Source organism: Mustela erminea, chromosome 8 (assembly GCF_009829155.1).
Source record: "Mustela erminea isolate mMusErm1 chromosome 8, mMusErm1.Pri, whole genome shotgun sequence".
Lineage (NCBI taxonomy): Eukaryota > Metazoa > Chordata > Mammalia > Carnivora > Mustelidae > Mustela > Mustela erminea.
In genome coordinates, this window is record NC_045621.1 from 65,893,849 (window position 1) to 65,920,053 (window position 26,205).

The 26,205-nt window shown below is 36.8% G+C and overlaps 1 protein-coding gene across 6 annotated transcripts in view; it reads left to right on the forward strand.

Moving 5' to 3' along the window:
- UBR3 (ubiquitin protein ligase E3 component n-recognin 3) overlaps positions 1-11,067 on the forward strand; it is a 237,534-nt gene extending 226,467 nt beyond the window's left edge. For all 6 annotated transcript variants that reach the window (XM_032355897.1, XM_032355899.1, XM_032355900.1 and 3 more), the window contains 4 exons: positions 1,693-1,872; positions 7,101-7,310; positions 7,885-8,024; positions 8,347-11,067. In XM_032355897.1, the coding sequence (XP_032211788.1) occupies positions 1,693-1,872; positions 7,101-7,310; positions 7,885-8,024; positions 8,347-8,464 (648 nt within the window). In that variant the 3' untranslated portion in view covers positions 8,465-11,067. The remainder of the gene's footprint in view (positions 1-1,692; positions 1,873-7,100; positions 7,311-7,884; positions 8,025-8,346) is intronic.
- The last annotated feature ends 15,138 nt before the right edge of the window (positions 11,068-26,205 follow it).

A 26,205-nucleotide genomic window follows, 5' to 3' on the forward strand; every position in this document is an offset into this window, starting at 1 on the left:
GAAATAGAACATATGTTCACATAAAGACTTACATAAATGTTTAAAACAGCTTAATTTGTAGTAGTCAAAAACTAAGCAACCCAGAATTCACTCGCAAGTAAACACATGAATAAAATGTGGTATATCCAAACAGTATAATACTACTCAGCAGTAAAAAGGAATGGACTGCTGATACAATAACATGAATGAGTCTCAAAATATGCTCAGTGAAAGGAGGACAGGCACAAAAGACCACACACACACACACACACACACACTCTCACATATACACACACATACTGTTTGATTCTATTTATGTGAAATTTTTAAAAAATCCATTACTATAAAGACAGAAAGCATGATTAGTGGTTCCTTGGGGCCAGGAGTAGGAACTGGAATTGATTGCATATAGGCAAAAGCAAAATTTTTGGAGGGGATGGAGTTGTTCTGAAGTTTTATTGTAGTAGTGGTTACCTGACTATACATTTGTCAGAATTCATCAAACTACACTTAAAGTGGGCAAATTTTATGGTATGTGTAATACACCTCAATTATATTGTTTTTTTTAAGATGGCTTCTTTATTGTTGCTAGAAAAATGGGAGATGTATAGCCTCATTTCTAGAGATTATAAAAATTAACATCTTTTTCAGCCTTTTTCATTTTACTTTTTTATCTTTATTTTTTTTCTTTGTAGCACATTTATTTTAGAATTTATACTTAATCTACATAATTAGTTCAATTTTGCAAACAGATGTTTGAATGTTTACTATGTGCCAAGCAGGGGGAAAACAGAGCCCCTATCCCAAGGTACTATTCCCATAGTCTTACAGGAAATGCTAATTTATTTTTAAATTAATTATTAGAAAATATAAACACAAGAAGAGAAGTGTTTACAAAGTATGGACGGGTTAACTTTAGCTGATTGGAGCTGAGTAATCTAAGGGGTCTTTAAGTTTGGTGAGGGAAGGATTCCCTCGGGAGCTGTCATTTGAAGGATGAGAGGAATTGATCAGTGGACAGGGGAAAGTAAACATATTAGCCTCCTAAATAGTCTTTAGTTAAAAAGAGTGGGAGTGGGGGGTGTATTTTGGTGTTTATAAGACTAACAAAGTCCTTTAAAACACAGGATTTGAGTCCTTTAGCTCACTGATTTCTTCGTTTCTCTTATTACTGATAGAACTTCAACTTAGCTGGCACTTAGATCTCTCAAGTTTTTAAAAACTCCACCCTCTTTTGGAGTTTCATACCCATTTAGGGTCCTGGCATATTATTTTGTACTGCATCTTGTGAATTCCATATTTTCACTGTTCTTCAGCCACACTGACAGCCTATGTCTTTTTACCCAAAAGTTACTTTCCCTTTGCCCCCAAAACATTTGCTCTCATAGAGTGGCTAGATTCTATAGACTGTATTATTCACCAGAAATGTGCAACACTATTTAAAAAATAAATGTATAGAAGAAGCAGATGCTATCTTAAATCACTTAAGATTTAAATTTCAATGAGAAATACTGTGGGATATTTGGATAGAAAGCTGGGAACCTATTATCTCTTCTTTTCTCCTTCTACTCCCTATACTTTCCTTTACTTGACTCCGTTGAGAAAATTTTCTTACTGTCCAAAAGTAACTGATGAGGATGACATTTAAAATATCTATAATGGGAACTGTTCTTTATGAAATGCCTTGAGAATTTTCTGTTTCATGTCTAAAAGGAAGAAGAAGAATTTTCGGTTCTTTCCAGCTGCCTGGGACTTCTGCCAACATTTTACCAAACAGAACATCCATTCATCAGTGCCTCTTGTCTGGATTGGCCAGTTCCAGCATTTGATATTATATCTCAGTGGTGTCTTGAGATAAATTCATTTACTGAAAGACATGCAGAACAAGGAAAGGTACGTAAAAAGAGTAGTATTGCCCACTTGACATAGGGGTGATATGTTAATAGGGTAAGAGAATAATGAAGAATTAAAAATTTCAGGTCAGTGGTTTGGGGGAGCATATACTAAACTAATTTTGTTGAATAAATGGTTTCCTTATGTTTATGATTCTAAAAGCAAAAATACTTCAGTTAACAAAGCTAGGTTATTAATATGCTACTTTAAGTTGGTTTTAGGTCATTAGGCTTTTATTGAATGTCTTAAATAATCATAGCCCTAGACTTGAAAGATATAAAGGAATTTTAAGATAGACAAGGAATTGATAAGCTTATTGGGAAGACAGCTGTTTTTAAACATCTGTGTTATTTCTTATTACTATTACTTTTATCTAAAGCAGTTTTCCTATCCTTCTCCTGTTGAATTAATCACTCCTCAAGGCTTTGCTAAGATAAGTGTACCTCTTCTGTAAAGCTTTGTCTGATAATCCTTCTTCTTCAGTTCTAATCCCCTCCGTCTGTTGTGTTATATGACAGTACTTTTGCCATGGTCTCTAACAGTCACCATATTTATCACTTTTGTTTGTTTAATATGTCTGAATGGGGGGCTCCAAAAGCAAAAATTGTTCCTTATTTTTCTTTGAATTGCTAGTTCCTAGAAAGTACCTGATATAGACTGGTCGCCTAATAAATATTTGTAGAACAGTTAACTGGTAGGATGATATCATTGGTAGAAATAGAACTGGTAAAAGAAGATCCATGTTTCAGAGAAGATGAGAATTTTAATTTTAAAAAGGAGATAATAGGGGCGCCTGGGTGACTCAGTGGGTTAAAACCTCTGCCTTCAGCTCAGGTCATGATCCCAGGGTCCTGGGACCGAGCCCCGCATCGGGCTCTCTGCTCAGCAGGGAGCCTGCTTCCCCTCCCCATTCCACCTGCCTCTCTGTGTACTTGTGATCTCTGTCAAATAAATAAATAAAATCTTTTTAAAAAATAAAAAATAAATAAAAAGGAGATAATATAAAATTAGTATTTTATTTTATTTTCAAAAGATTTTATTTATTTGAGAGAGAGAGACAGAGATAGCATGGGCAAGGGAAGGGGCAGAAGGAGCTGGGAAGCAGACTCCCCACTGAGCAGGGAGCCCAACATGGGACGGGATCCCAGAACCCTCTGATTCATGACCTGAGCCAAAGGCAGAGGCTTAACTCACTTTGCCACCCAGTCTCAGTATTTTAGATAGAGGTATCACACTAGAATAGACATTGAGTGAATAATAAAGACAAGGTAAGCATAAATAATAAATGTCTCTGCTTTTGTTCACTTCTGTTTTCTATTGAAATCCTTAAGGAAATAATATTTTATACCCTCTCTTTTTTAAAGGAAAGACAACTTCAAGACATTAATTGAGCCTTGTATACTATGTATAAAAATTTTTTTCCTATCTAGTAATTTCCTTATTTTTAGATAATAGTTAGAATCTGAAGTTATATGTTGATGTCTAGAAACCTATAATGAATGACTGGGGGTAAGAGATGGATATAACTTAGGACCAGGACAGGAGAAAGTGAGGAGTATACATGTACTTAAAATTTTTTGTTTTCACAGGAGTCATGGGTTAAACAATAGATAAAAATTAACTCATTTGAGGGGCACCTGGTGGCTCAGTTGGTTAGGTGTCTACGTTTTCCTTGGGCCATGATCTCCGGGTCCTGGGATTGAGGCCCACATCCAGCTCTCTGCTCAGAGGAGAGCCTGCTTCTCCCTCTCCCTCTGCCTGCCATTCTTCCTACTTGTGCGCGCGCGCGCGCGCACACACACACACACAGTCTCTCTCTCTGTCTTTCTCTCAAATAAATAAATAAATAAATCTTTTAAAAAATTAATTCATTTGCTAGTATAATAACAAGCTCCCATGTTAGATGTATGATTATTAGTATGGATATCAATGGAAAATAAGAATTTGTCATTTAAAAAATAATCTTTTGTGTAAAATTGAGTGATAATGATTTGTTTTAGAACCAGAACAGTGACATTTATTTCTACTTATTCCAAAATTTTCCGGTTATTTGAATGCACTCCCATCTGACCTGCATCCCTACTTTTATCCCTGTTCCACTCTGTTCTATTTCTAGTCCCGACTCTGACCCAGGTCAACCAGATTTTCTTCACCTGGAAATTTTAAATATGAACAAGATAGAAACAATATTTGGAGCTGAGTAGTCCAACAAAAGTACCCTTGGAAGAAAGTCTGAATTATTGCTCTGATTTTTTGTATCAGCTAAGATTCTTTGGTCACAGACAGTTTTGGTGTGTTTTCTCTGAAGTGCTGCTGCTGGATAACCCCATCTGAACCACTTTCCGCCCTTCTGTATGGTGTTCAAGATTCAGATTCCTGGGAGAAAGGATCTGATTGACCTAATCTGCATCCTGTGTATACCCCTGTGATGGGGCAGGATCTTGCATTAGGGCAATTGTCAGACCTGTATGGAACAAGAAAAGAGGTTATTTTCCAAATACTGTAATACTGTTAATAATATAAGAAGGCAGATAAGGTTGTGGACAAATTGAAAAACATAAACAACAAACAATGGTGGCCCACTGTCTTCATATCTTACCCGTTGGCATGTAGACATCCTTATTCTCATTCACAGAGTTTCATTTATTCCCCTGTTCAAAATGATGTAACCGTTGCATTTATAATCACAAATGCATCTACCAGTTTGCCAAATATGCAAATAAAGTCACAGCCAATAGTTACATCATCATACCCTTCTGAATGCAGAGGCTCTGAGAGATGTCCATTCCTTCTGTATTTGTTGTACTTATACCCTGGTGGCCTGGAAAATTCTAATTAGCAGCTCCTCACCCTGAATTCCATAGTTAAGTGAAAGAAAAAGAGAAAATTTTGCAAGAAGATATGCCACCATTGTAAGCAAGAACATTTTCAAGTAGTCATAAAGCTGTAACTAATATATAGTCGAATATATGACTTTCTTCTTGCATCTTCTGTGACCAGAACCTCAACGGGTTGTATTTATTCAACCAAGGATGTGAACCACACTTTATTCTGAGAGATCTGAGCTTCTGGTAATTGGTTCTGTCTTGCTTATATTAAGGTCATAATAGTTTTGTGTTAAATTTTTATCTTTTGATCTTGGGACATGGTGAGCAGCGGGTCTCAGGGATCTCTAAGTTTAAAACATTCTGCTGCTGGGGCGCCTGGGTGGCTCAGTTGGTTGGACGACTGCCTTCAGCTCAGGTCATGATCCCGGAGTCCCGGGATCGAGTTCCGCATCAGGCTCCCAGCTCCACAGGGAATCTGCTGCTCTCTCTGACCTTCTCCTCGCTCATGCTCTCTCTCACTGTCTCTCTCTCAAATAAATAAATAAATAATCCTAAAAAAAAAAAAACATTCTGCTGCTAATTGTATAGAAATATTTCTGTTCTTCTTGATAGTTCAGACTATGCTATAAGCCATTCCTTTCTTCTAGTGAGAAGAAATGGCCAGATGACATTTGGTTTCTACTTCAGTGGGACTATTATCATATCCTCTGATGGAGGAAAGTACACAACTTTCTTAGAATGGTCCTAAACCACAGAAGAATTCAGAATAGCAGGAAACAAAAATAAAAGAACTGAATTCTTAGGTGTAATCATGAGACCTGCCAAAACCACTTCTCACTCCCTGGTTTCCAGACTGATGGATTTCATCTGCAGTAAAATGATCACCCACAATGTACTGGTTGCTGTTTTAGAGCATGGACTTCATTCTGTAGGAGCATATACTTCATCTTATTTTCTCCCAGCTGGTACCATCTACATTCTATCAGTGAAGTAGTTCGTCATTTAAAAGATGAACAGTTTTGGGTGCCTGGGTGGCTCAGTGGGTTAAGCCACTGCCTTCGGCTTAGGTCATGATCTCAGGGTCCTGGGATCGAGTCCCATATCGGGCTCTCTGCTCAGCAGGGGGCCTGCTTCCCTTCCTCTCTCTCTGCCTGCTTCTCTGCCTACTTGTGATCTCTGTCTGTCAAATAAATAAATAAAATCTTAAAAAAAAAAAAAAGATGAGCCGTTTTGTCAGATGTTTGAATATATGTTAGGATCAGTTACTTCCATAGACATCCACCTGTTGCCTCACATCTGTCATTATGAAAAAAATTCTTTAAGGCCATGTGGTGTGAGCTGCTGGGTAATAGACAGCCTAATCTAGATAGGTATCAAGTTCGGTGAGGACAAATTGCTCTCCCTTCCACTGATGGAAGAGTGCGGTATAACCAACCCGTTACAGAATATGCAATCTTTGCAGTCTGAGTTTGGGCACTGAATGTAGGCAAATAGCATATTGTAAGCACATATATTTGCCTTGGCCTTGCTTCCATGGCCACTTTATCCATGAGCTTATTGATAAATGCCAGGCTGACTACATAAGTACTGCATCAATTTAGATAGGTTATGGTTGTAAGTAATGTGAAATGGTAGGTTTATTGAGATATTAGATTCATACTACATTTTATCTATTCATGGAGGGGCATCTAGAAAGGAATTACTGCTATTACCAGTATTTTTATAAACTGCAAATAATGAATTAAGTATACTCTGTGGGGAAACTTAACTAATTTGGCATTTTTTTCCCATACTTGTAGCAGAAAGTTTATAAAAAGAGTTGTAGCTATAGCATTTATGGATACAAAAGGCCTTAACAGCTGGTGGTACAAGAGGGTTTTACATCTTCTTAGGAGATTCTAAATTATAAATTGTTGAGGTAGAAATAATGAGTTATAACCATAACCTTACCTTAAGAAAAGCCAATAAATTGTTTATCTGAGAAAGATCAAAAGTTGATTTTTAAAAAGTTTACTTAAAATTTTGCATTAAGCGTATTTAAAAACAAGTACATCTAGATATATGCAGTCTTAGTTATGCAGTTTTAATAACTAAGTCTTAGTGCAGTCTTAGTTATGTTTAATATTTTTAAGTAATGACAAGTTTAAATGTTTTAGGGTACATAATCTAAAAACTGATCCCATACTGTAATTGGAAACAACATTAAAATAGAGATTGGTAATTGTACTATTTTAGTCACTTGTAAAATGGAAATGAGAAGAGTTTAATAAAGAAAATAAGCCACATACTTAGAGACAGATGTGTTTTTCTTAGAAAAAAAAAAGGCCTTTAAAATATAAGTATTTTGTGTTAGTGACTTAAATATGTAGGATTAATGAGTAATTTTGGATAATATTTTAGGCCTTGCTTATCCAAGAGTCAAGATGGAAATTACCACACCTGCTCCAGTTGCCTGAGAATTACAACACCATTTTTCAGTACTACCACAGAAAAACCTGTAGTGTCTGCACTAAGGTTCCTAAGGATCCTGCTGTTTGCCTTGTTTGTGGTACTTTTGTATGCCTGAAAGGACTTTGCTGCAAGCAACAAAGCTACTGTGAATGTGTATTGGTAAGCAATAGTAAATAATAGAAAATGTATGAAAACTCAAATGTACTGGCACATGGAAATGTGGTATATGTGGTTAATCCTGCTCTTCATATTAGCTCTTCTTTGAATTAAATACACAGTACACAAGGATTTTGTTTTTGTTCTTTTGTTAATCCAGTAGAAGGGTTTAAAAAAAAGAAAAACTCAAACATCTGAGGCTTTACTTAAGTGAGTAAAACTTTTCTTAAGTCCACTTCCACTTCCTCCCTCTGGGCCCGTTGCCCTTTCATGGTAGGAACTCTTACACAGTGAGCAGTAAGACAGTGGTCATACCTGCTCTTGTGGGTGCCAGCCTCTGAATTAGGTTTAGGTTGGCTCTTAATTGCTTTCCTAGATAATCCTTAACCCAAATTCCTCCTAATGTATTACTAATCAAATGTTAAGAATGAAATTGTAAGTTTAACTTAGATGAAATCTTATTAAGAATTGAAGAGATAGTTGGTATTATTTAGAAGAAATTTAACTAAGGCATTCTTGATTTTCTTATAAAGTCCATTTTATTATGAAGATCACTGATATATTTTTAATTATTTAGCATTCTCAGAACTGTGGTGCTGGAACAGGAATTTTCCTTTTGATCAATGCTTCGGTGATTATCATCATTCGAGGCCACCGCTTCTGCCTCTGGGGTTCTGTGTATTTGGATGCTCATGGAGAAGAAGATCGGGATCTTAGGTTAGATATGCATGGGTATATTTGAATGTTTTATTGATGTCTCATCAATAAGAACAATGTACCATTCCTGACTTTGTAATTGTAATAATAATTATTTTTTTAAATTAAGAAATTCTGATAGTCATTAAGTTAAAGCTGTTTCTAGTTTTTGAGATACTTTACATATCCTAAGGAAATTTACTTTACACATGGTAAGGGAATATAAAATAAACCAAACTACTATGTGAGATTTTAGCCATAAAGAATCTGTTTTTTTTAAATGTGTGTGAAATCTTCACTGTATTGTACAACTTTTAATACCTTTTTTTCCTTTTTATTCTAGGCGAGGCAAACCTCTCTACATTTGTAAGGAAAGATACAAAGTTCTTGAGCAGCAGTGGATTTCTCATACTTTTGATCACATCAATAAAAGATGGGGTCCACATTACAATGGGCTGTGACTCACCACCTCAGCATTGCATTATATCATTTTCATTAAGAATTTATCAACAATAAGCTTTACCTTAATTTGGGGGATTAACGCTTTTGCTAAGGGAGAAAAAGAAAACATATATTATAAAGCCTTTCCAAAATTAGGTGCTTGGTAATCACATTAATGGTATAATAAAAATTTTTTTAAGTATCTGGAGAACATAACAAATAACAAGTTATATCATTCTTTAGTGGTCCTTTTTTTTTTTTTAAGTCCACAATTAATAAGAAGCACAACTTGTTGACAAAATCATTTAAAAATGATTCTCCCAGCAATGCATATCAGCTATTCATTGATACTTGGAGTGGGTGTGATTTATTTAAAGTTTTACTGCTTCTTTATATCTGTGTGTTTTAATTTGCATCTGCTAAACACAATGCATCCTTTCCCTCTGGCATTCTTGTGTTGATTTGAGATTTTTGCTGTATGTAATTAGAAAAAAAATGTAAAACATGATTTATGTGAAATATTGTATAGTAAAAGTTGGTCTAATAGTAGGACTTAAAAATTTTTTCTTATTGTGAGGAATCTGTTAAAAAGTTTAAGGCTTTGCTGAAAACTTAATTCATTCTCAGGAATTTCATAAATATTCTCCCCAGGTAAATAATTGAAATAGTTGTAAAATAAGTAGATAGCTGCTGTTAATATAATACAGTACATTTTGAGGGACATATGTGTGGTTGGGGAAGGGAGTCCTTAAAAATCAAAATTTGCCATTTCATTTGGATGACTTACTTGAGGTATTAACAAGTAGATTTTACTATAAAATCAGATGTTGTAAGAACATACATATGGCAGATTTTGATTCTGTGCATGCCCACCGTTTTTTACCAACCAAGTTTTTGTTTAAATGATCGAATTGGAAATTGCTCAGACTTACCCACAAATGAAGCTTAGTTTTGGAACTTTCCTGTCAGCTCGAGAGGTTCATCTATATTGTATTTGTGCAGCGTAATCACTGCTATTTCTGCTTAGTTTCCTAAAAGGAAAAAAAAAGGCTCAGTGGTGATGACCCTCATGAATGAGCCATGCATCTGCATTCTTCTTAGAAGCTGCTGCGAAAAGCAATTTATGTTTGTTGGGTTTTTTTAATCAGTAAGAATGGGAATGATTGAACTAAAACCCACTCTATAAATAGAGAAGGAAGATTACAGAAAAGCATGTTATATATTGCTAACAAGATTTTTCTTCCAAATGATTTAGTAATTTGATGATTATTTAATAGATAGTGTTATCAAGCAATTCCTGGTACTTTGGACTTCCATGGCTTGTTATATAAAATTACATTTTTACATGTAAAAATAAACTAAAAAACATCTAATGATAAAATACAAAAATAAAGTCAGATCTATGTTCTAAAAATTATTGAATGACATGACATTACAGAATGTGAAAATGGACATTAAATGATGGCCTTGCATTAAAATACAGCAGAACAGTAGATATTCAAATGTGTTCAAAGGTCAAAAAATTACCTATAGCTCCACAATAAAATACATGGAAATAGCTTGCTATTTTTATATACATTTCCAAAATATTAAGATAACTTTCTGAAAGATGAGAATGATTCTGTTTAACTAAATAGTTGTCCTTTCAAACACATTGCTACTTTTTTAAATACTGTATCATAAGTTCAGCCTGTCATATTTTTTGCATTGGTCATTCTGAATACCAGACCATTTGTAAGTGTGGTTGAAGAGCAAATGCTAATTTAAATCTCTAGTAAATACTGATACAGGATTCATGAACTTGAATAATTCTACAGTTTGAAACTCTGATGCTATATATACATGGTATAATGTATTCAGACTTTGATTACTACATATTTAAAATGGAATGTTTTATGATTGTGCATATGGATGTGAAGTGAAAATATTAGCCTTAACATTAAAATTTGGGTATTTGATAGTGTTTATTTTGATATTGGTGAATTAGTCACCAGTAAATTTTTGAAAAGCACTTGGTTGAAAATTGTACTTGAATTACATACATGCATGCTGCTAAACTAGATCTTTAATTTTTTCCCCCATAACTTTTATAAGTCCCATTTATAAGCCCACTTTTAAAAATAACAGGTCCAAGCTAGAGTGATGTGTGTATATTATTAAAAAAATGTACTGGTGTGGTATCTTGTATGAATGAACATTTAATACAGTACATTACTGTAGAGGCTAAATCAATCTTTATAATTAAGCAGAGATTACAAAACTAGGAATAATCAACATTGTAAGATATGTTAATAAAAACCTACTGTCATTTGGTTTGTGAAAGGTCCTTAAAATGTTTAATTCTTAAATGTTTTTCTTTTTTTAAGGTACTGACAATAATAAGTGTAAGTGAGCATAGCAGAAAAGATCAAAGCATAACATAACTGGTAGTTGCTCTAAGGTGGAGTTAAATATAAAGGTTTGCTTTTCCTTTTACCTTTTATTTGCAGAGGTAGTTCCTGTTTCTTCTATCCTTGTCTTAAAAGAATGCAAAGCTTTTTTCTAAGTGTATATTTTTGGAAGCTGGGGAGAAGGGAATGGGTATGCAGATCTGAGGAACACTACTTTGGTCCTTGCTGCTTTCAGCTAGACTTCAGAAATCTAAAGGGCTGTATGATAATGTTTATTTTGAATGGAGTGTGATTTTGTTGGAATTGACAGTGTTCGCTTCTACCCCCTCCATCCTGAAGCTCACCAGGCAGTTATCAGCTAAGCATCCATTTGTGTTCACAAACCTTTTTTTCCCTATTTTACGTATTTTGGCATTTATTGATTTCTTTTTTTTTTAATTTTATTTATTTATTTGACAGACAGAAATCACAAGTAGGCAGAGAGGCAGGCAGAGAGAGAGGGGGGAAACAGGTTCCCTGCTGAGCAGAGACTCCCGATGTGGGGCTTGATCCCAGGACCCTTGGGATTATGACCTGAGCCAAAGGCAGAGGCCTTAACCCACTGAGCCCCCAGCATTTATTTATTTCTATGACTTAGAAAAGACGCTGATTGAAAACACTGACAACAGTGCGAGAGAATATATGAACCAAGAGTCTGTAGCATCTCCAGGATTGTAATTGCTGACTCTCAAGTTCCTGTTGTTTGCTTATTTTTGTGGTCCTGTTGAACAACAAAAACAAAGCACACGTGATTTTTTAAAAATTTTTATTTATTTGACAGAGATCACAAGTAGGCAGAGAGGCAGGCAGAGAGAGAGGAGGAAGCAGGCTCCCTGCTGAGCAGAGAGCCGGATGCGGGACTCGATCCCAGGACCCTGAGATCATGACCTGAGCTGAAGGCAGCGGCTTAACCCACTGAGCCACCCAGGTGCCCAGCACAACGTGATTTTAACCATGATTTTAATCAAATTACCAAGACAAGATAAATTCACTGGGGGTTATTCCTGATGTGTGATGGTTGGTGGGTCTTAGTCCCATTCACAGCACATAGTTGTTTTCCTTTATGATCTGGCTGGAGTGGGCTGAAGGATGGCAACGTGATCACTTCTTGATTTGTGACACTTCAAGCCCCCTTGATAACAAAGCACATTAAATACAAAAGAGCTATTACCATCCTAGTGTGCCATAATCAAGTAGCAGTGGAGTGAACATGACTCCAGCTGAAAAGGCATGATGGGATCTTAAGGATGGCTGCAAAGTAAGATGTGACAATAACAAAACTAATGTGGCAGAGCCCAAGAGCAAGCCAGAGAAGTAAGGTCAAGAACACAGATCAAGGCTATGGAAGGAAAGTCTAGAGCAAAGGAAGAGGATTCATATCTGATTCCCTATTATGTTGGTGACAGAGGAGCAGGATCATCTGTGGAGGGTGAGCCAGCCTAGTGTATCTGGGAGTTTTGACTTAAGTGGTAGGATTTAGACATGGTATGAGAGAACAGGCTAGAAATAAAGAGAAGTACCACAGAAGTCATAGTGAGGACACAGTGGGGTTAGAAGCCACATTTCCATGGAGCAATTGGAAAGGTTCTGTGACTTTTTAGAGCTCCTAACATCAGCAGTCCAGAACCCAAAGGGTAGAAACTAGACTACTAAACTAACTAATAATTTCGGGATTTGAGAGGTGAGTGCAATATCGGGTGGTAGAATTGGGAATACTGATTGAAATGAGTGTGGGGTCCCTTCTGGTAAATTATGGGTTATAGGATTGGAAAACATGATGAGACTTAATGAGGAGATGTGATGCAAGTTTTCAAAGTTTTCATTTGGAATTAGGACAAACTGCTTTTCTGTTGAATCATTTGAATTCATTCAGTAAATATTGAGCTCCTCTTATGCACCAAGCAGTGATGAATACTGGAAGTACAGTGGGAAAAAAGCCAGATAGTCCCTTCTCTTGTATAGCTTTCTGTGTGATGAATACTACAAATGGTGTGTGTGTTAAGAGGTTGGGGGCTAGCTAGGAGAATGGAGTATAAGTTAGTATTGAAGGAATGTCTAAATGAGACTTGGGAAGTATGATGAGGGTTCCAGGGGATAGAGATGTCTATGGTGTTTCCCATAGACTATGTAGGAGACACCTGGGTGAAAGTGGAGGTGTGGGGAGTAGTGTCTCAGGCAGGTATAGGGAGTATAATTGGCAAAGATCCAGGGTTGAGAGAGAACTTGTAGTTACAGATCTGAAAGGGCATCCTTACGACTCTAACAGGTGCTTTTGAGAGAGAAAATCTAAATTACAAAGGGATTTTATAAGCTTTCTAAGAGTTTTAGACTTTGTTCAGAGAGCATGGGAAGACATTTCAGGGCTTTAGACAGGAGAGTGGCATAATCCGATTTCCATTTTAGAGAAATCAGTCTGGCTGTACTGTGGAGAAAAATCCGGAGTGGGAAGACCTGTTAGATACCTGTTGAAGGAGCCAAGACACGACAGTTGGCTCAGCTAGGTGAATCGTAGTAGAGACAGAAGTGGACAGTGTCAGAAGAGACTTGACAAATCAGTAGGGTGAGGGAGAGCAAGGAATATTTAAGTGCCTCTGTGTTCCAGACTCTAAGCTAATTGTCAGGGACATCACATGGAACAGTTGGTTTCTGTCACCGCTCTTCCGTTCTGCCATTGCAATGCAAACAGCATCCATTGTTCTATGGAAGTGTGAATTGACATGATTGTGTTCCAATAAAGCTACTTATAAAAACAGGCCATAGTTTGCCAAGCTTAGTTTTGGTGAGATGGTAGAGGTAGAAGCCAAAGTATAGCTTCTGAGGTGAGAAGGTAGAAGGTTGACAATGAAGTGGAGGAGTAGAACAATTTCTTGACTCTCCCTAGAATGGCCAGGTCCTTTTCCTCTCTGCAGGACACCTGGCTGTGTTTGCATCAAAACTTCCCTTCGGATAGTTTTTGCTATTATTCAGATGGTGTGTTGTTTGACTATCTGAGTCTAGGGCTTGAAGTCAGCAGACCTGGGTTCGAATGACCTCACTTTACCTCAGTGTGTTAGTGAGGAATGTGCCATGTTCCAAACAAAAAAAGTGACTAAGCAATAGCTTGAAGAAGTAAGGGGTTTATTAGTTTCAAGGAAGAGAAAGCCAAGGTAGGCAGACCGGGAAGGGGAAGCTGCACAAGGAAATCATCATGGATCTAGACCTCTACTGTTGTCTTTTCTATATTATTAGGTTATAGTTTTTATCCTCATGGCCACAAGACAGCTGTTAATCTCCAGGCTGCTATGCGGATGAAAAGCAAGACGGCTGCTAACCTTGTTTTCCAGGCAGGAAAAAATGCCAAACGTTTCTTCCTAAGGGTGTTACCCACTGTTCATCGAGAAGCCTTCTCCCAGTGCGCTTTTATATAAATCTCATTAGTCAGTACTGTCAGATGGCCACTATTAAATGAAAAGAAATCTGGGAAGGTAGGTGTTTTGGTTTTTGAGCCTCTATGCTAGAGGAATACAGGGCAGATAAAAGGGACTGCGAGTGACTTCTAGGTAGCTAACTCAATGCCTGCCACACTTTGGTGTCTCATCTGTGCGATGAGACAACAGCCAGTATAACTAAATGAACATAGACCCTTCTGGCTTCTATTAATATCAGATTAAGTGTTTCAGACTACATTATCGATTGCTGTGAAACAAATTACCTTAAAACTAATGCAATAAAACAATATTCATTACTTCACAGTTTCTGTGGCTTAGGAATCCAAGAGTAGTTTAGCTGGGTGGTTCTGCCTCAGAGTCCTTTACGAACTGTAGCTAAGGTATCAGCCATGGCAGCAGTCATCCACGGCTTGACTGGGGCTGGTGGATCTGCTTCCAAACTCAGCCAGTGGCTATTGACTAGAGACTTCAGCTTCTCACTACACGGAACTCTCCACAGCGCTGCTAAGAACGCAGAAGCTGACTTTACCTAGAACACGTGATCCAAAAGGAGAAGGAAAGACTGAGAACATAAAAAAAAAATGCCCAAGGTGTCTTTTATAACCTGAGCTTGGAAGTGGCATAATGATAACTTCCACCACACATTCCAACCCTGGTACAATGTGAGAGGGATTTACTCAAGATTTAAGACAGGAGGTGGTGATCAGTAGGGGCTCATCTTATTGAAGCCAAATGTGTGAACAAAAGTTGAAGCAACAGTATTTGTATAGTCTCAAAGTATGCCCCACAAGATGTTTATTAACCACAACAGGTAAGATAATAACTTTATGGTATAGAAACCTGGTAGATAGCACTATAATGAAGAGGTAAGAGTCACTATCACCAGGAATAAAGCTTACTGACTTCATGAATCCTTAATATGATTTATTGAGAAATATGTAATAAAACTGCAAAAAGTGCATAACTTTATTCCAGTCATGTGAAAACATCAGACAAACCCAATCAAAGGACATTCTACAAAATAACATTCTATGAAATAACTTACAGTACTCTTCAAAGTGTCAAGGTGAAAGATGAGGAAAAACTGAAGAATTGTTACAAGACTGGAAGGGCCAATGGAAAAACACCTAAATGCAATGTGTAATCTTGGACAATACAATCTCGACACCAAAAACACAGTGAGAAAACTGGTGAAATTCAAATAGGATCTGGAGTTTAATTAGTATTAAATTAATGTTAATTTCTGATTTTTATCATTTTCTGATCATTTTCCTGCACTACTCATACAACTTAAGCAAGTCTGAAGTTTGTTCAAAATGTGAAATTTTTAAAAAGATATAGACTAAGAATTTCCCTCAAATAAAAGGAAGACTTGAGTTCGTATTGAAAGATCCCACAGAGTACCAGAAAAAGTGACCCTTAATCGAATCTAAGACACACTCTGAAAACATGACTAGACTATAAAGATAAAAGTTCTCAGGGCCTACAGACAAGAAAAGGTCAAATAACTAAAAAGGACAATATAATTATACTGTGTCAGACTTCACATGCAACATGCGAAGCAAGGCAACATGCAAAAGCAGACTTTCAAAAACCTCTAGAAAAGAAAGTAACCCAATCATTTTAAGTTTGGATTGTCCTCTGAAGTTCCAAGACCTGAGAAGGTTTTAAGCATCCAAATATGAGTATTTTTGAGAAAGACTCATTTTATCTAACCACAAGTTGACTGGAAAGACTTACGCAAAAAGATCAATGGAGTAGGAGCACCTGGGTGGCTCAGTCATGTGTCAGACTCTTAATTTTGGCTCAGGTCATGATCTCAGGGTTCTGGGATCATGCCCTGCCTCAAGCTCCCTGTTCAGTCTGCTGTCTCCCTCTCCCCACTTGCATGTTCTCTTTCAAAAAAAAAAAGAATGACTGTTGGAATGAAGGGAGTAACTCCAGCTCAAAAAAAGTCTTGGTCCTAGACTGCTAATGCTTTCCAGTGACAAGCAGAAAGAACATCCTCCCTGGAAGGTATCATCTAAATTATTTCAGAAAATATTTCAAATAAAGTGAAAGGACATGTTGAGGCAATATATATAAGCCAAAATCAATAGAAAAATAATAGTAATGGGCCACAGGGACTCTAGATACTAAAATTGTGACTTTAATTTGAAAAAGAACCAATTAGAAATTCTGGTACTGAAAAAATTAAGAACTTAATGGAGCTGTTTGATATCATTTGAGACACAGTTAAAGAAAGACTTGGTGAACTGGATTAAAAGAAGAGTTTAAAAGATAGAAAGTGGGTAAGAGACATAAAAGTCATAGAGGACATTGTGAAAATGCCAAGTGCACTTGGAGTTCCAGAAAGGGGAGAAGGAATGTGTCAGAGACAATATTAAAGAGATAATAGCTGAGGATTTTCTGCAAGTGATGAAAGACATTGAGCCATAAATTCAAGAAGTCAGCAGAATCCAAGTAGGATAAATAGAAAGGAATCCATATCAAGACACATCATATTGAAGAGCGCCTGGGTGGCTCAGTGGATTAAGCCTCTCTGCCTTAGGCTCAGGTCATGATTTCAGGGTCCTGGGATCGAGCCCCGAATTGGGCTCTCTGCTCAGCAGAGAGCCTGCTTCCTCCTCTCTCTCTGCCTGCTTGTGATCTCTCTCTCTCTGTCAAATAAATAAATAAAATCTTAAAAAAAAAAGACACATCATCTTGAAACTGAAAGCAGGCAGGGGGTGGGGCGGATGGCAGACTGTGGAAGGAGAAAGAAAGATGCAAAAAGAAGGGACTACCTTCAGAAGATTTCTGATTTCTCTGGATGCTCGGTGGCTTAGTCAGTTAAGCATCTGCCTTCTGCTCAGGTCATGATCTCAGAGTCCTGGGATTGAGCCCTACATTGGGCTCCCTGGTCAGTGGGGAGCCTGCTTCTCCCATCTCCTGTTCCCCCTGCTTGTGCTATCTCTATGTCAAATAAAATCTAAAAAAAAAAAGATTTCTGATTTCTCAATAGTATATTGGAAACAAGTAGACAGTAGAAAAACATCTTCAAAGTGTTGGAAGAAAACTCAACAGAAATATTCTTTAAGAATGAAGGCAAAGTAAAGACATTAAAATAAAAATTGAGAGAACGTAATAGCAACAGATCCTCCCTAAGGAAGGAAGATCCCCCCCCTCCCCCAGATTTTTCAGAAAAAAGGAAAATAGCTCTGGTGGAAGATTAAATTTCAGTAAGAAACAAACAAAAAAACATTGTGGTGAATATGTAAGTATAGCAATGTGAACATATTGCATAAAGTGACTATGATAATGCATTATATAGAATTTCAATATGTATGTATGTGAGTGGCAATGATAGAATGTAAGCTACAGGGGTAAAGGAAATGTTTCAGATTTCTTACATTGTCTCAGAAGAGGGTAAAGGTAATATTTACCTAGAAGAAAACAGTTGCAATGACCTTGGATTAGGTAGTAGTTTCTTAGAAATGACACCTAAAGCACAAACAACCCATTGCCCCTCAAAAAAAGAAAAAGATAAATTGAACTCCATCTATATTAAAAACTTCTCCTTCAATGAACACTATCAAGAAAGTGAAAACTCAGAGTGGGAGAAAAATATTTGTTAATCATATGTATGATAAGGCTTAATATACCAAAAATATAAAGAACTATTATAATTCAATAAACAAAAGACAACCCAATTAAAAAATGGACTTGAACCAACTTTCTCCAAAGAAGATACACAAATGGCAAATAAACTCTATTAACAAGGTATTAGCCATTAGGGAAATGTAAATCAAAACCATAGTACGACATTACCTCATGACTTCTGGGATGGCTTAGTCAGTACACTGGACAATAGCAAGTGCTGACAATGTGAAAGGATTGGAGCCCTCATACTTTGCAGGTGGGGATGTAAAGTAGCATTGCTGTGTTTGGCCGTTCCTCAAAAATTTGAGCATAGAGTTAGCACATGACCCAGCAGTTATACTCCAAATTATATACCTAAAAGAACAAAAAAGAAATGCCATACAAAAACTTGTACACAAATGTTTACGGCTGCATTATCCACAATAGTCAAAATGTTACCAGCCAATGAATGGATGAACAAAAAGTGGTATATCCACACAATGGAATATTATTCAACCACAAAAGGACTGGAGCACTAATGCATATTACAACATGGAAGAGCTTGAAAACAGGCTAAGTGAAAGAAGCCAAAGCCTGCACACAGAAGCCGGGATATCCAGGATAGGCAAATCCCTAAGGACAGAAAGTAGATTAGAGATTGCCAAGGTTCTCAGGGAAGAGGAAATAGGGAATGGCTGCTAATAGTAAGAAGGTTTCCTCTGTGGGAGACGAAAATATTCTGGAAAGAGATAGTAGTGATGGTGGGACAGTTTTGTGAATATAATAAAATAAAATGAATATAATAAAAGTGCACTGAACAGCACACTTTAAAAGATGAATTTTGGGATATCTGGGTGGCCAGTTGATTAAGTGTCTGACTTGATTTTGGCTCAGGTTATGATCTCAGGGTCATGCAATTGAGCCCTACATCAAGCTCCATGCTCAGTGAGGAGTCTGCTTAAGAGTTTCTGTCCCCCCGTCAGCCCCTCCCCTGCTCTCTTAAATAAATAAAAAAGATGAGTTTTATAGTATGTAAATTACATCTTGATAAAATCAAGTGACAGTCATGTGCTCTTAAGATATTAATACACATTACAATTTCTCTAGTCTTCATTTTGACAAATCCTGCCAAGTAATATGGTGGAAAAAAGTACAAGCATTAGAGAGAGGCAGATCCAGATTAACATCCAGGCCAACAGTCACAAGATATGTGGTCCTGGAAAAATCAATCTCACTGAAATCGCTTTCCTGACCAGATGAGATAATACTTCACTGCAAGTTTGTGAGGATAGGTGTGATGTATAGAAAGATACTTCTAAAGTTCCAGAGCAGCCAGATCTTCCAAAATGATGAGCCAAAACAACAACAAAAAATTAATATGTGAAAAAGATGCAATAGACTGCTGACAATCTTTACAATAAGTTTATGAAATATTTAGGTCTTTTTATAAACACATGATATTTACATAATGAAAAAAAGCAGTAGGACCAGACTGCTTGCTCATTTTACCTCTGTGGCTTTTTACTTCACTTGATATATGAAGCTATTCAATATATTCTAGTAAGTGAAATAAGATTAATATTATACCTTGGAAAGTATATTTCTACAGTAATTTAAAAAGTCTTTAATATAGAATAAGCAGAGGGTAAAACCTACAAATTAATATGGAAGTGGAGAAAGGAATAAAAACCAGTAAAAAATAGTACGAGGGACACCTGGTTGGCTCAGTTGGTTAAGCATCTGCCTTCGGCTCAGGTCATAATCCCAGGGTCCTGGGATTGAGCACCTTGTCAAGCTTCCTGCTCAGGTAGCTCTTGCTTGTGCCCTCTTGCTCTCTCTCTGTCAAATAAAGTCTTAAGAAAAAATAACATAGGAAATGAGTGAAAAAGAAATGTGACCAATAGAGAGACATAAAATTACATAAGAAGGTAGTCATTTGAATTGATACTTACAGAAATTACATTAAATTCAAATAGTGGAATTCCTGGTTAAGAAAAAAGTTGTCAGATTAGATTAAATAGAAAACTAACATTTGTTGTTTACCAGAGACACATCCAAAATAATTATGACTATATTTTGAAAGAGTGCTAATGATATACACTGATGTATATATGATAATAATGATAAACTGTCTGGAGTTTGCCTTAAAATAATCTAAGTCAAGCAGAGAGAGTCAATTATCATATGGTTTCACTTATTTGTGGAGCATAACAAATAGCATGGAGGACAAGGGGAGTTAGAGAGGAGAAGGGAGTTGAGGGAAATTGGAAGGGGATGTGAACCATGAGAGACTATGGACTCTGAAAAACAATCTGAGGGGTTTGAAGGGGCGGGGGGTGCGAGGTTGGGGGAACCAGGTGGTGGGTATCAGAGAGGGCACAGATTGCATGGAGCACTGTGTGTGGTGCAAAAACAATGAATACTGTTACGCTGAAAATAAATTTAAAAAATTAAAAAAAAAATAACCTGAGGTGAAGGTGGGAAATGGGGAGATAGAAATATATATGAAAGAAGGCTGATTATGTACTATTAATTATTGAAGCTGGAGGATAGGTACATGGGAATTTTTATATTATTCTGTCAACTTTTACATGGTTTGAAATTTTCCATAACAAATTATGACAAAGTTGAGCTTATCACTCAAATAAAGGAAGTATTGTTTAATATTAAAATATCAATGTAACTTGCTAAATTAACATGTAAAAGAGAAAATGTTAAGATCAGTTGATGCAAAAAAAGGTGACAAAAATCTAACATGCATTCATAGTTAAAATTATTGACGAGTTAGGTATAGAAGATAATTTCCTTAACCTAATAAAGGTTGGGTACCAAAAAAATGAAGAAAGACAAACAAACAGAAAACCTACTACAAAAATCATATTTAATGTTGAAACATTGAAAACTTGCCCTTTAAAGTCCATATTCAGATTCAGTAATGATGTGATTGTGTACACAGAAAGTCCAAAAGAATCTATAGATAACTTATTCCAATTAGAGTTTAAATAGGTTACTAGAAATAAAATGAATATAGAAAAATCAATTATTTCTATTTACTAAAAAGGTTTTTAGAACATACCATCTACAAAAGCATACAAGTATCAAACACCTGTGAACTAATCCAATAAAAGATCTATAAGACTTCTTTAGATAAAATGATATTGAGATAAATCAAAGATATGAATAAGAAAAATCTAACTAGATTTACATGTTATAAAAGGGTTGACTTACTTATAAAGATGTTATTTTTCCTTACATTGCTAGGCAATCAAAATTCAAGTATGTTCATTCTAAATTTTATATGGAAATGCAGAAGTCCAAGTTAAGCCAAGACATTCTTACAGAAGAACAAAGTTCTTCTAGATAAGACTTGTTCTGTTACCAGGACTTAACCATAGTTCACTAAGAATTAAGATTATGGGGGTGCCTGGGTGGCTCAGTGGGTTAAAACCTCTGCCTTCAGCTCAGGTCATGATCTCAGGGTCCTGGGATTGAGCCCTACATCGGGCTCTCTGCTTGGAGGGGAGCCTGCTTCCTCCTCTCTCTCTCTCTGCCTGCCTTTCTGCCTACTTGTGATCTCTGTCTGTGAAATACGGAAATAAAATCTAAAAAAAAAAAAAAAATTAAGATTATATGCAGCTAGGGTAAGGATAGATAAATAGACCGAAGGAACAGAGCGAGAGCCCGGAAACAGAGCCTTGCATATGTGAACACTTGATTTATAACAAGAATAGCACTGCACAGCAGTGGGAAGAGAAGGGGTTTTTCAGTAAATGATACTGGTATCCATATTGGATCACATCACACCATACCGAAATCTATACTAGGTAGCTGCTAGTCCTAAATGTGAAAAAGGAAAATAATAAAGATCTTGGGGGATGTGATAATCATTAATGCTGTCCATCAATTACTTTCTAGTTCATTTTCAGGTTCATGTTAGGATTATAATTTCCTACTTCAGTCAATGTAATATTTCTACAAGTGATGTTCACGCCCTTATAGAATCTTAAAATCCAGTGAATGATTCATCCTGTTGTTTTTCCCATTGTTAAGGCAACCTGTGATGCTCAAGGGGCTGGCTATTCTGTTCCAGAGTACTACTGGGCCCCAGATTGAAAACAAGCCAACCCTGTGCTGGATAAGCATGAACAAAAACAAATCTTGGGGTGTCTGGGTGGCTCAGTTGGTTAAGCATTGGCCTTTGGCTCAAGTCATGATCTCAGGGTCCTGAAACCAGCCCTCCTTTGGACTCCCTACTCAGCAGAGAGTTTGCTTCTCCACCCCACTCCCACCTGATCATGCTCTGTTTCTGTCTCTCTCAAAATAAATAAATAAAAACTTTTAAAAAATTAAAAAACAAAAACTAAAAGTAAATCTAGCATTTAATATGATGAGATTCTTGTAATTGCTTGTTATTGCAATATAATCTGAATTATTCTTACTGATAGAGAAATTGCTATGAGAAATGGAACTTTTTTGTGACAAAAAAATAATAGAATATATGACAATGGTTTAAGAGTTGATGGCAGATAGCAAGAAAGCTGACAATGAAGGATGAAAAGGAGTTCTATGTTATCCAGGGGCAAAATATTGTTAAGCTGTTGTCTGCAATAATTTATAAGATGAATAACATACTTAACAAACTTGTAACTATAGGGGAAAGGGCTGGAAAACAGAACATGTTGCCTGCTGTTGGCTGAATTACACAAGGTATTACAAGAGCAAGTGAGCTTGGAAAAGAACTGACCATTTTGTAGCAGGAATGAAAAAGAAAAAAGTCCAGAAATTTGGGGGATTGAAGACTTGGAAAACAGAGCTTCTCTCAACTGCAATTACTAAAAGATAAAACTGAAAAAGTTTTTAGTAACAGTAAACTCAGCCTCTGGCAAAGATGAAATGAACTTATAGTCTTGACATCATTGTTAAAACCTCTGAAAGTCTTTGTGAAAGTACTTGTTTCAGAGTAAAGATCAAACTAAGGGTGTGGTGTGCAATATAGCCTTTCAGTTGGGCAAAATGGCTTATGGAAAAGAGACTAAAAATGTGGCTCTCCCACTGAGGTCTGATAAGTTTAATTTACCTACAAATAAGTAGAAAGAGGGTCATGGAAGCCAGAGAACGATGATACAGAGCAAATCTAAGAAGAATGTCTAGAGAAGAATTGTTGCTAGAACTTTCAAAACCTAGAAATTACTGGACACCGGTAGATAAAAAGTCTACTATGTTTTTAAAAAAATATTTTATTTTTATTTATTTGAAAAAGAGAGAGAGAGTGAGCACAAGTAGGGGGAGCAGCAGGTAGAGGGAGAAACAGGCTCCTAGCTGAGCAGGGAGCCCTAGGCAGGACTAGATCCCAGTATCTTGGGATCATGACCTGAGCCGGAAGGCAGACATTTAAAGACGGAGCCACCAAAGTGCCCCCAAAAGTCTACTACATTTTTAAGAGAGTTATATTAAAGAAACCATGAATCAGGATATTAGAAGTCTGTGACGCTTGGGGCACCTGGGTGGCTCTGTTGGTTAAGTGTCAGGCTCTTGATTTTGGCTCAGGTCATGATCTCATGGAATCAAGCCCTACTTTGTGCTCCCCACTGGGCATGGAGACTGCTTGGCATCCTCTCTCTCTTCCCCTCTTCCTCTGCCCCACCCCGCATGTGCTTTCTCTTTCTAGAAGGAGAAGGAGGAGAAGAAAAAGAATTATTTCTATCTGAGGTAAAATATTTTATTTCAATGTTATGGAGTTTTTTATATTGCCCCATATATTAACTCATATTCTAGTTTGTTTCCTTCAAAAAATAGATTATATTTCTCTTGCTCTCCACTTGCTACTGTATTTTCTTTGTTGTCCACATTAGTTGTATCATCTGGATACTTTACAAGAATCATAATTATATAACTTGACCTCCAGGGTTTTCTTTCCTTATATGACATTTGGGTTTTTTTTAAGGTTATATTTTTTTCAATGACCTTTACATTTCTTCAGATCAATGCCCTTCACTTTAGTTTTTCCAAAGGGGATATCCATGATGAATGATTATGTAGAGATAATTCCATCACCTCAGAGACATCTACACAGATGGGTTGCTTGCTTAGAATGTACATTTTAGACAAGCAATTTTTCCCAAGTGCTCTTGTTATTCAAAGGAAGAGTTGCTTCAAAAAATTACTCTCTCTGCAATTTTCAACTATTAATTATTTATAAAATAAGAACGTATGGTTCCCATCTATGATATTATTACCATATATTAACTGCTGTTGATAAAATTTGTCACACATAATTTTATTTCTCTAAAATATGATACAAATAGTAAGGTTCTTTCAAATCTGTTGGGGGAAATTATACTTTTGGTTCTTCTGTGTCTTTTCTCCTATTTGGTGTTTCCTGATAGCAATTCAGTTTTATAGAGAAGAATACACAAGACAAATCCCAGAATGCATGGTAGCTAGCCAGTGGGTCTCCTATCATATACATGTCATTAGGCATTTCTCACACCTGTTTTGTAAGCTCACTGATATTTAGGCTGGTAGGTTTAGAGATTTTTTTTTTAAGATTTTATTTATTTGACAGAGAGAAAGAGACAACGAGAGAGGGAATATAAGCAGGGGGAGTGAGAGAGGGAGAAGCAGGCTTCCTGCTGAGCAGGGAGACGGACTCGGGGCTCAATCCCAGAATGCTGGGATCATGACCTGAGCTGAAGGCAGATGCTTAACGACTGAGCCACCAAGGCATCCCAGGGTTTTTTGTTTTGTTTTGTTTTTGTTTTTGTTTTGTTTTGTTTTTCATAATTTACCCTAATATTAAAGTGCACTTCCCATATATCAGCTATCCCACAATTCATTTTGCCAACTCTACCTAGAGGGTATAACAGAGAGAACATGTTAGATTAAGACCCTGAATTGGTGGATGAGGAAGGCTAAGCCTGTCAACTAATTACCCTTGTGATTGAGAAAAGCATTTGTGAAAGTATCTGTTCTTATTGCAACTAATCTGAAATGAATGAATACAGAGCATTGAGTGGACTGTCTACTGCTCAGCATTTCTGGTAAGATAGAGAGATGAGAGAAAATGGGCACAATTCGAAACAATACCTCAAAGGTGAGGTTGGTTGCGTTATTACTATTGGTATTCATTAGGAAGTCACATAAACACTGTCTTCCTCTTGGCTCTTGGCCCCAGGAATCCCTGTTTACCATTCTACTTCCTAAAGCTCATCCTTCCTTTTTTTCTCTCTTTAAAAATGTTTTCTCCCAATATCTTCTCAGTTTTCAGCTACTTTGTGGCTTTAGCTATAATTCCTTATACTCTTTAAATACAATTTTCTTCCATCAGATTATCAATTTTTTCCCAGAAACATTTTTAAACAGCCTGCTATTCCTAAAGCCTTGTCTTAGATATTAGGTATGATACAAAGCGGAGACATGAGCTATTATTTTTGGAGTGCCTACTATGAGTAAGAAGACATTGTGCTTGCCATTTCATCCACAGTATCTTCTTTAATTCCTATAGCAACCTTTGTAGATACTATATCTCGTTTTACTTATGAAGAATTAGGCTCACAGAGGCTGATTGGTGCAACGTCCAACAGTCAACAAAGGAGCTGAGATTCAAACCCTAGTTGAATTTTAAAACCCATTATCTGTCTTCAGTATTTTGCTATATTGAAAATGACTGAGGTGATTGCAATGTTAGTAATGTTCATAAACCATATTTCTAGGCAGACTTAAGTAATTGTTATAATGAAGTGCCACAGGAATGCCAAGGAGTGTTTATTTCCATCTGGGATGTCAAAGAAACTCAATGGAGAAAACGGCTTTGAAAGTGACTTTGAAGGATGCATAGAATTTCATTAAACAGGTAAAAGGGACAGTGAAGGAGCAGCAGAATAAAGGCAGGGTAGCTCTACAGCACATGCTGTATCTAGGGAATGGAGGCCTTTCATGCCAAAAGGAGGAGTTCACCTTTATAAGCGATGAGCCATCCTGGGAGTGTGAGCAGGGGACCATTCCAAGTTTTGAGGGAAAGAGCACCACAGCATTGTGAAAGAGAATGAAATTATTTTAGTGATGCACATGAGAAATAATCAGGATCTGAGGGAAATGCAGGAAAAACTAGGGAACCACACAAAGGTACTCAAAAGACCAGTCTAGTGGATGCTGGAGGTGAGGGATACGAGGGAATTAAAGGTTACGGAGGCTTCTAGACTAGGTGACTGAGAGGGTCATGATTCTAGTTACCACAAGAGGGAGCACAGTGGAGGAGAAGTTTCAGTGGAATAATGGAGTTGA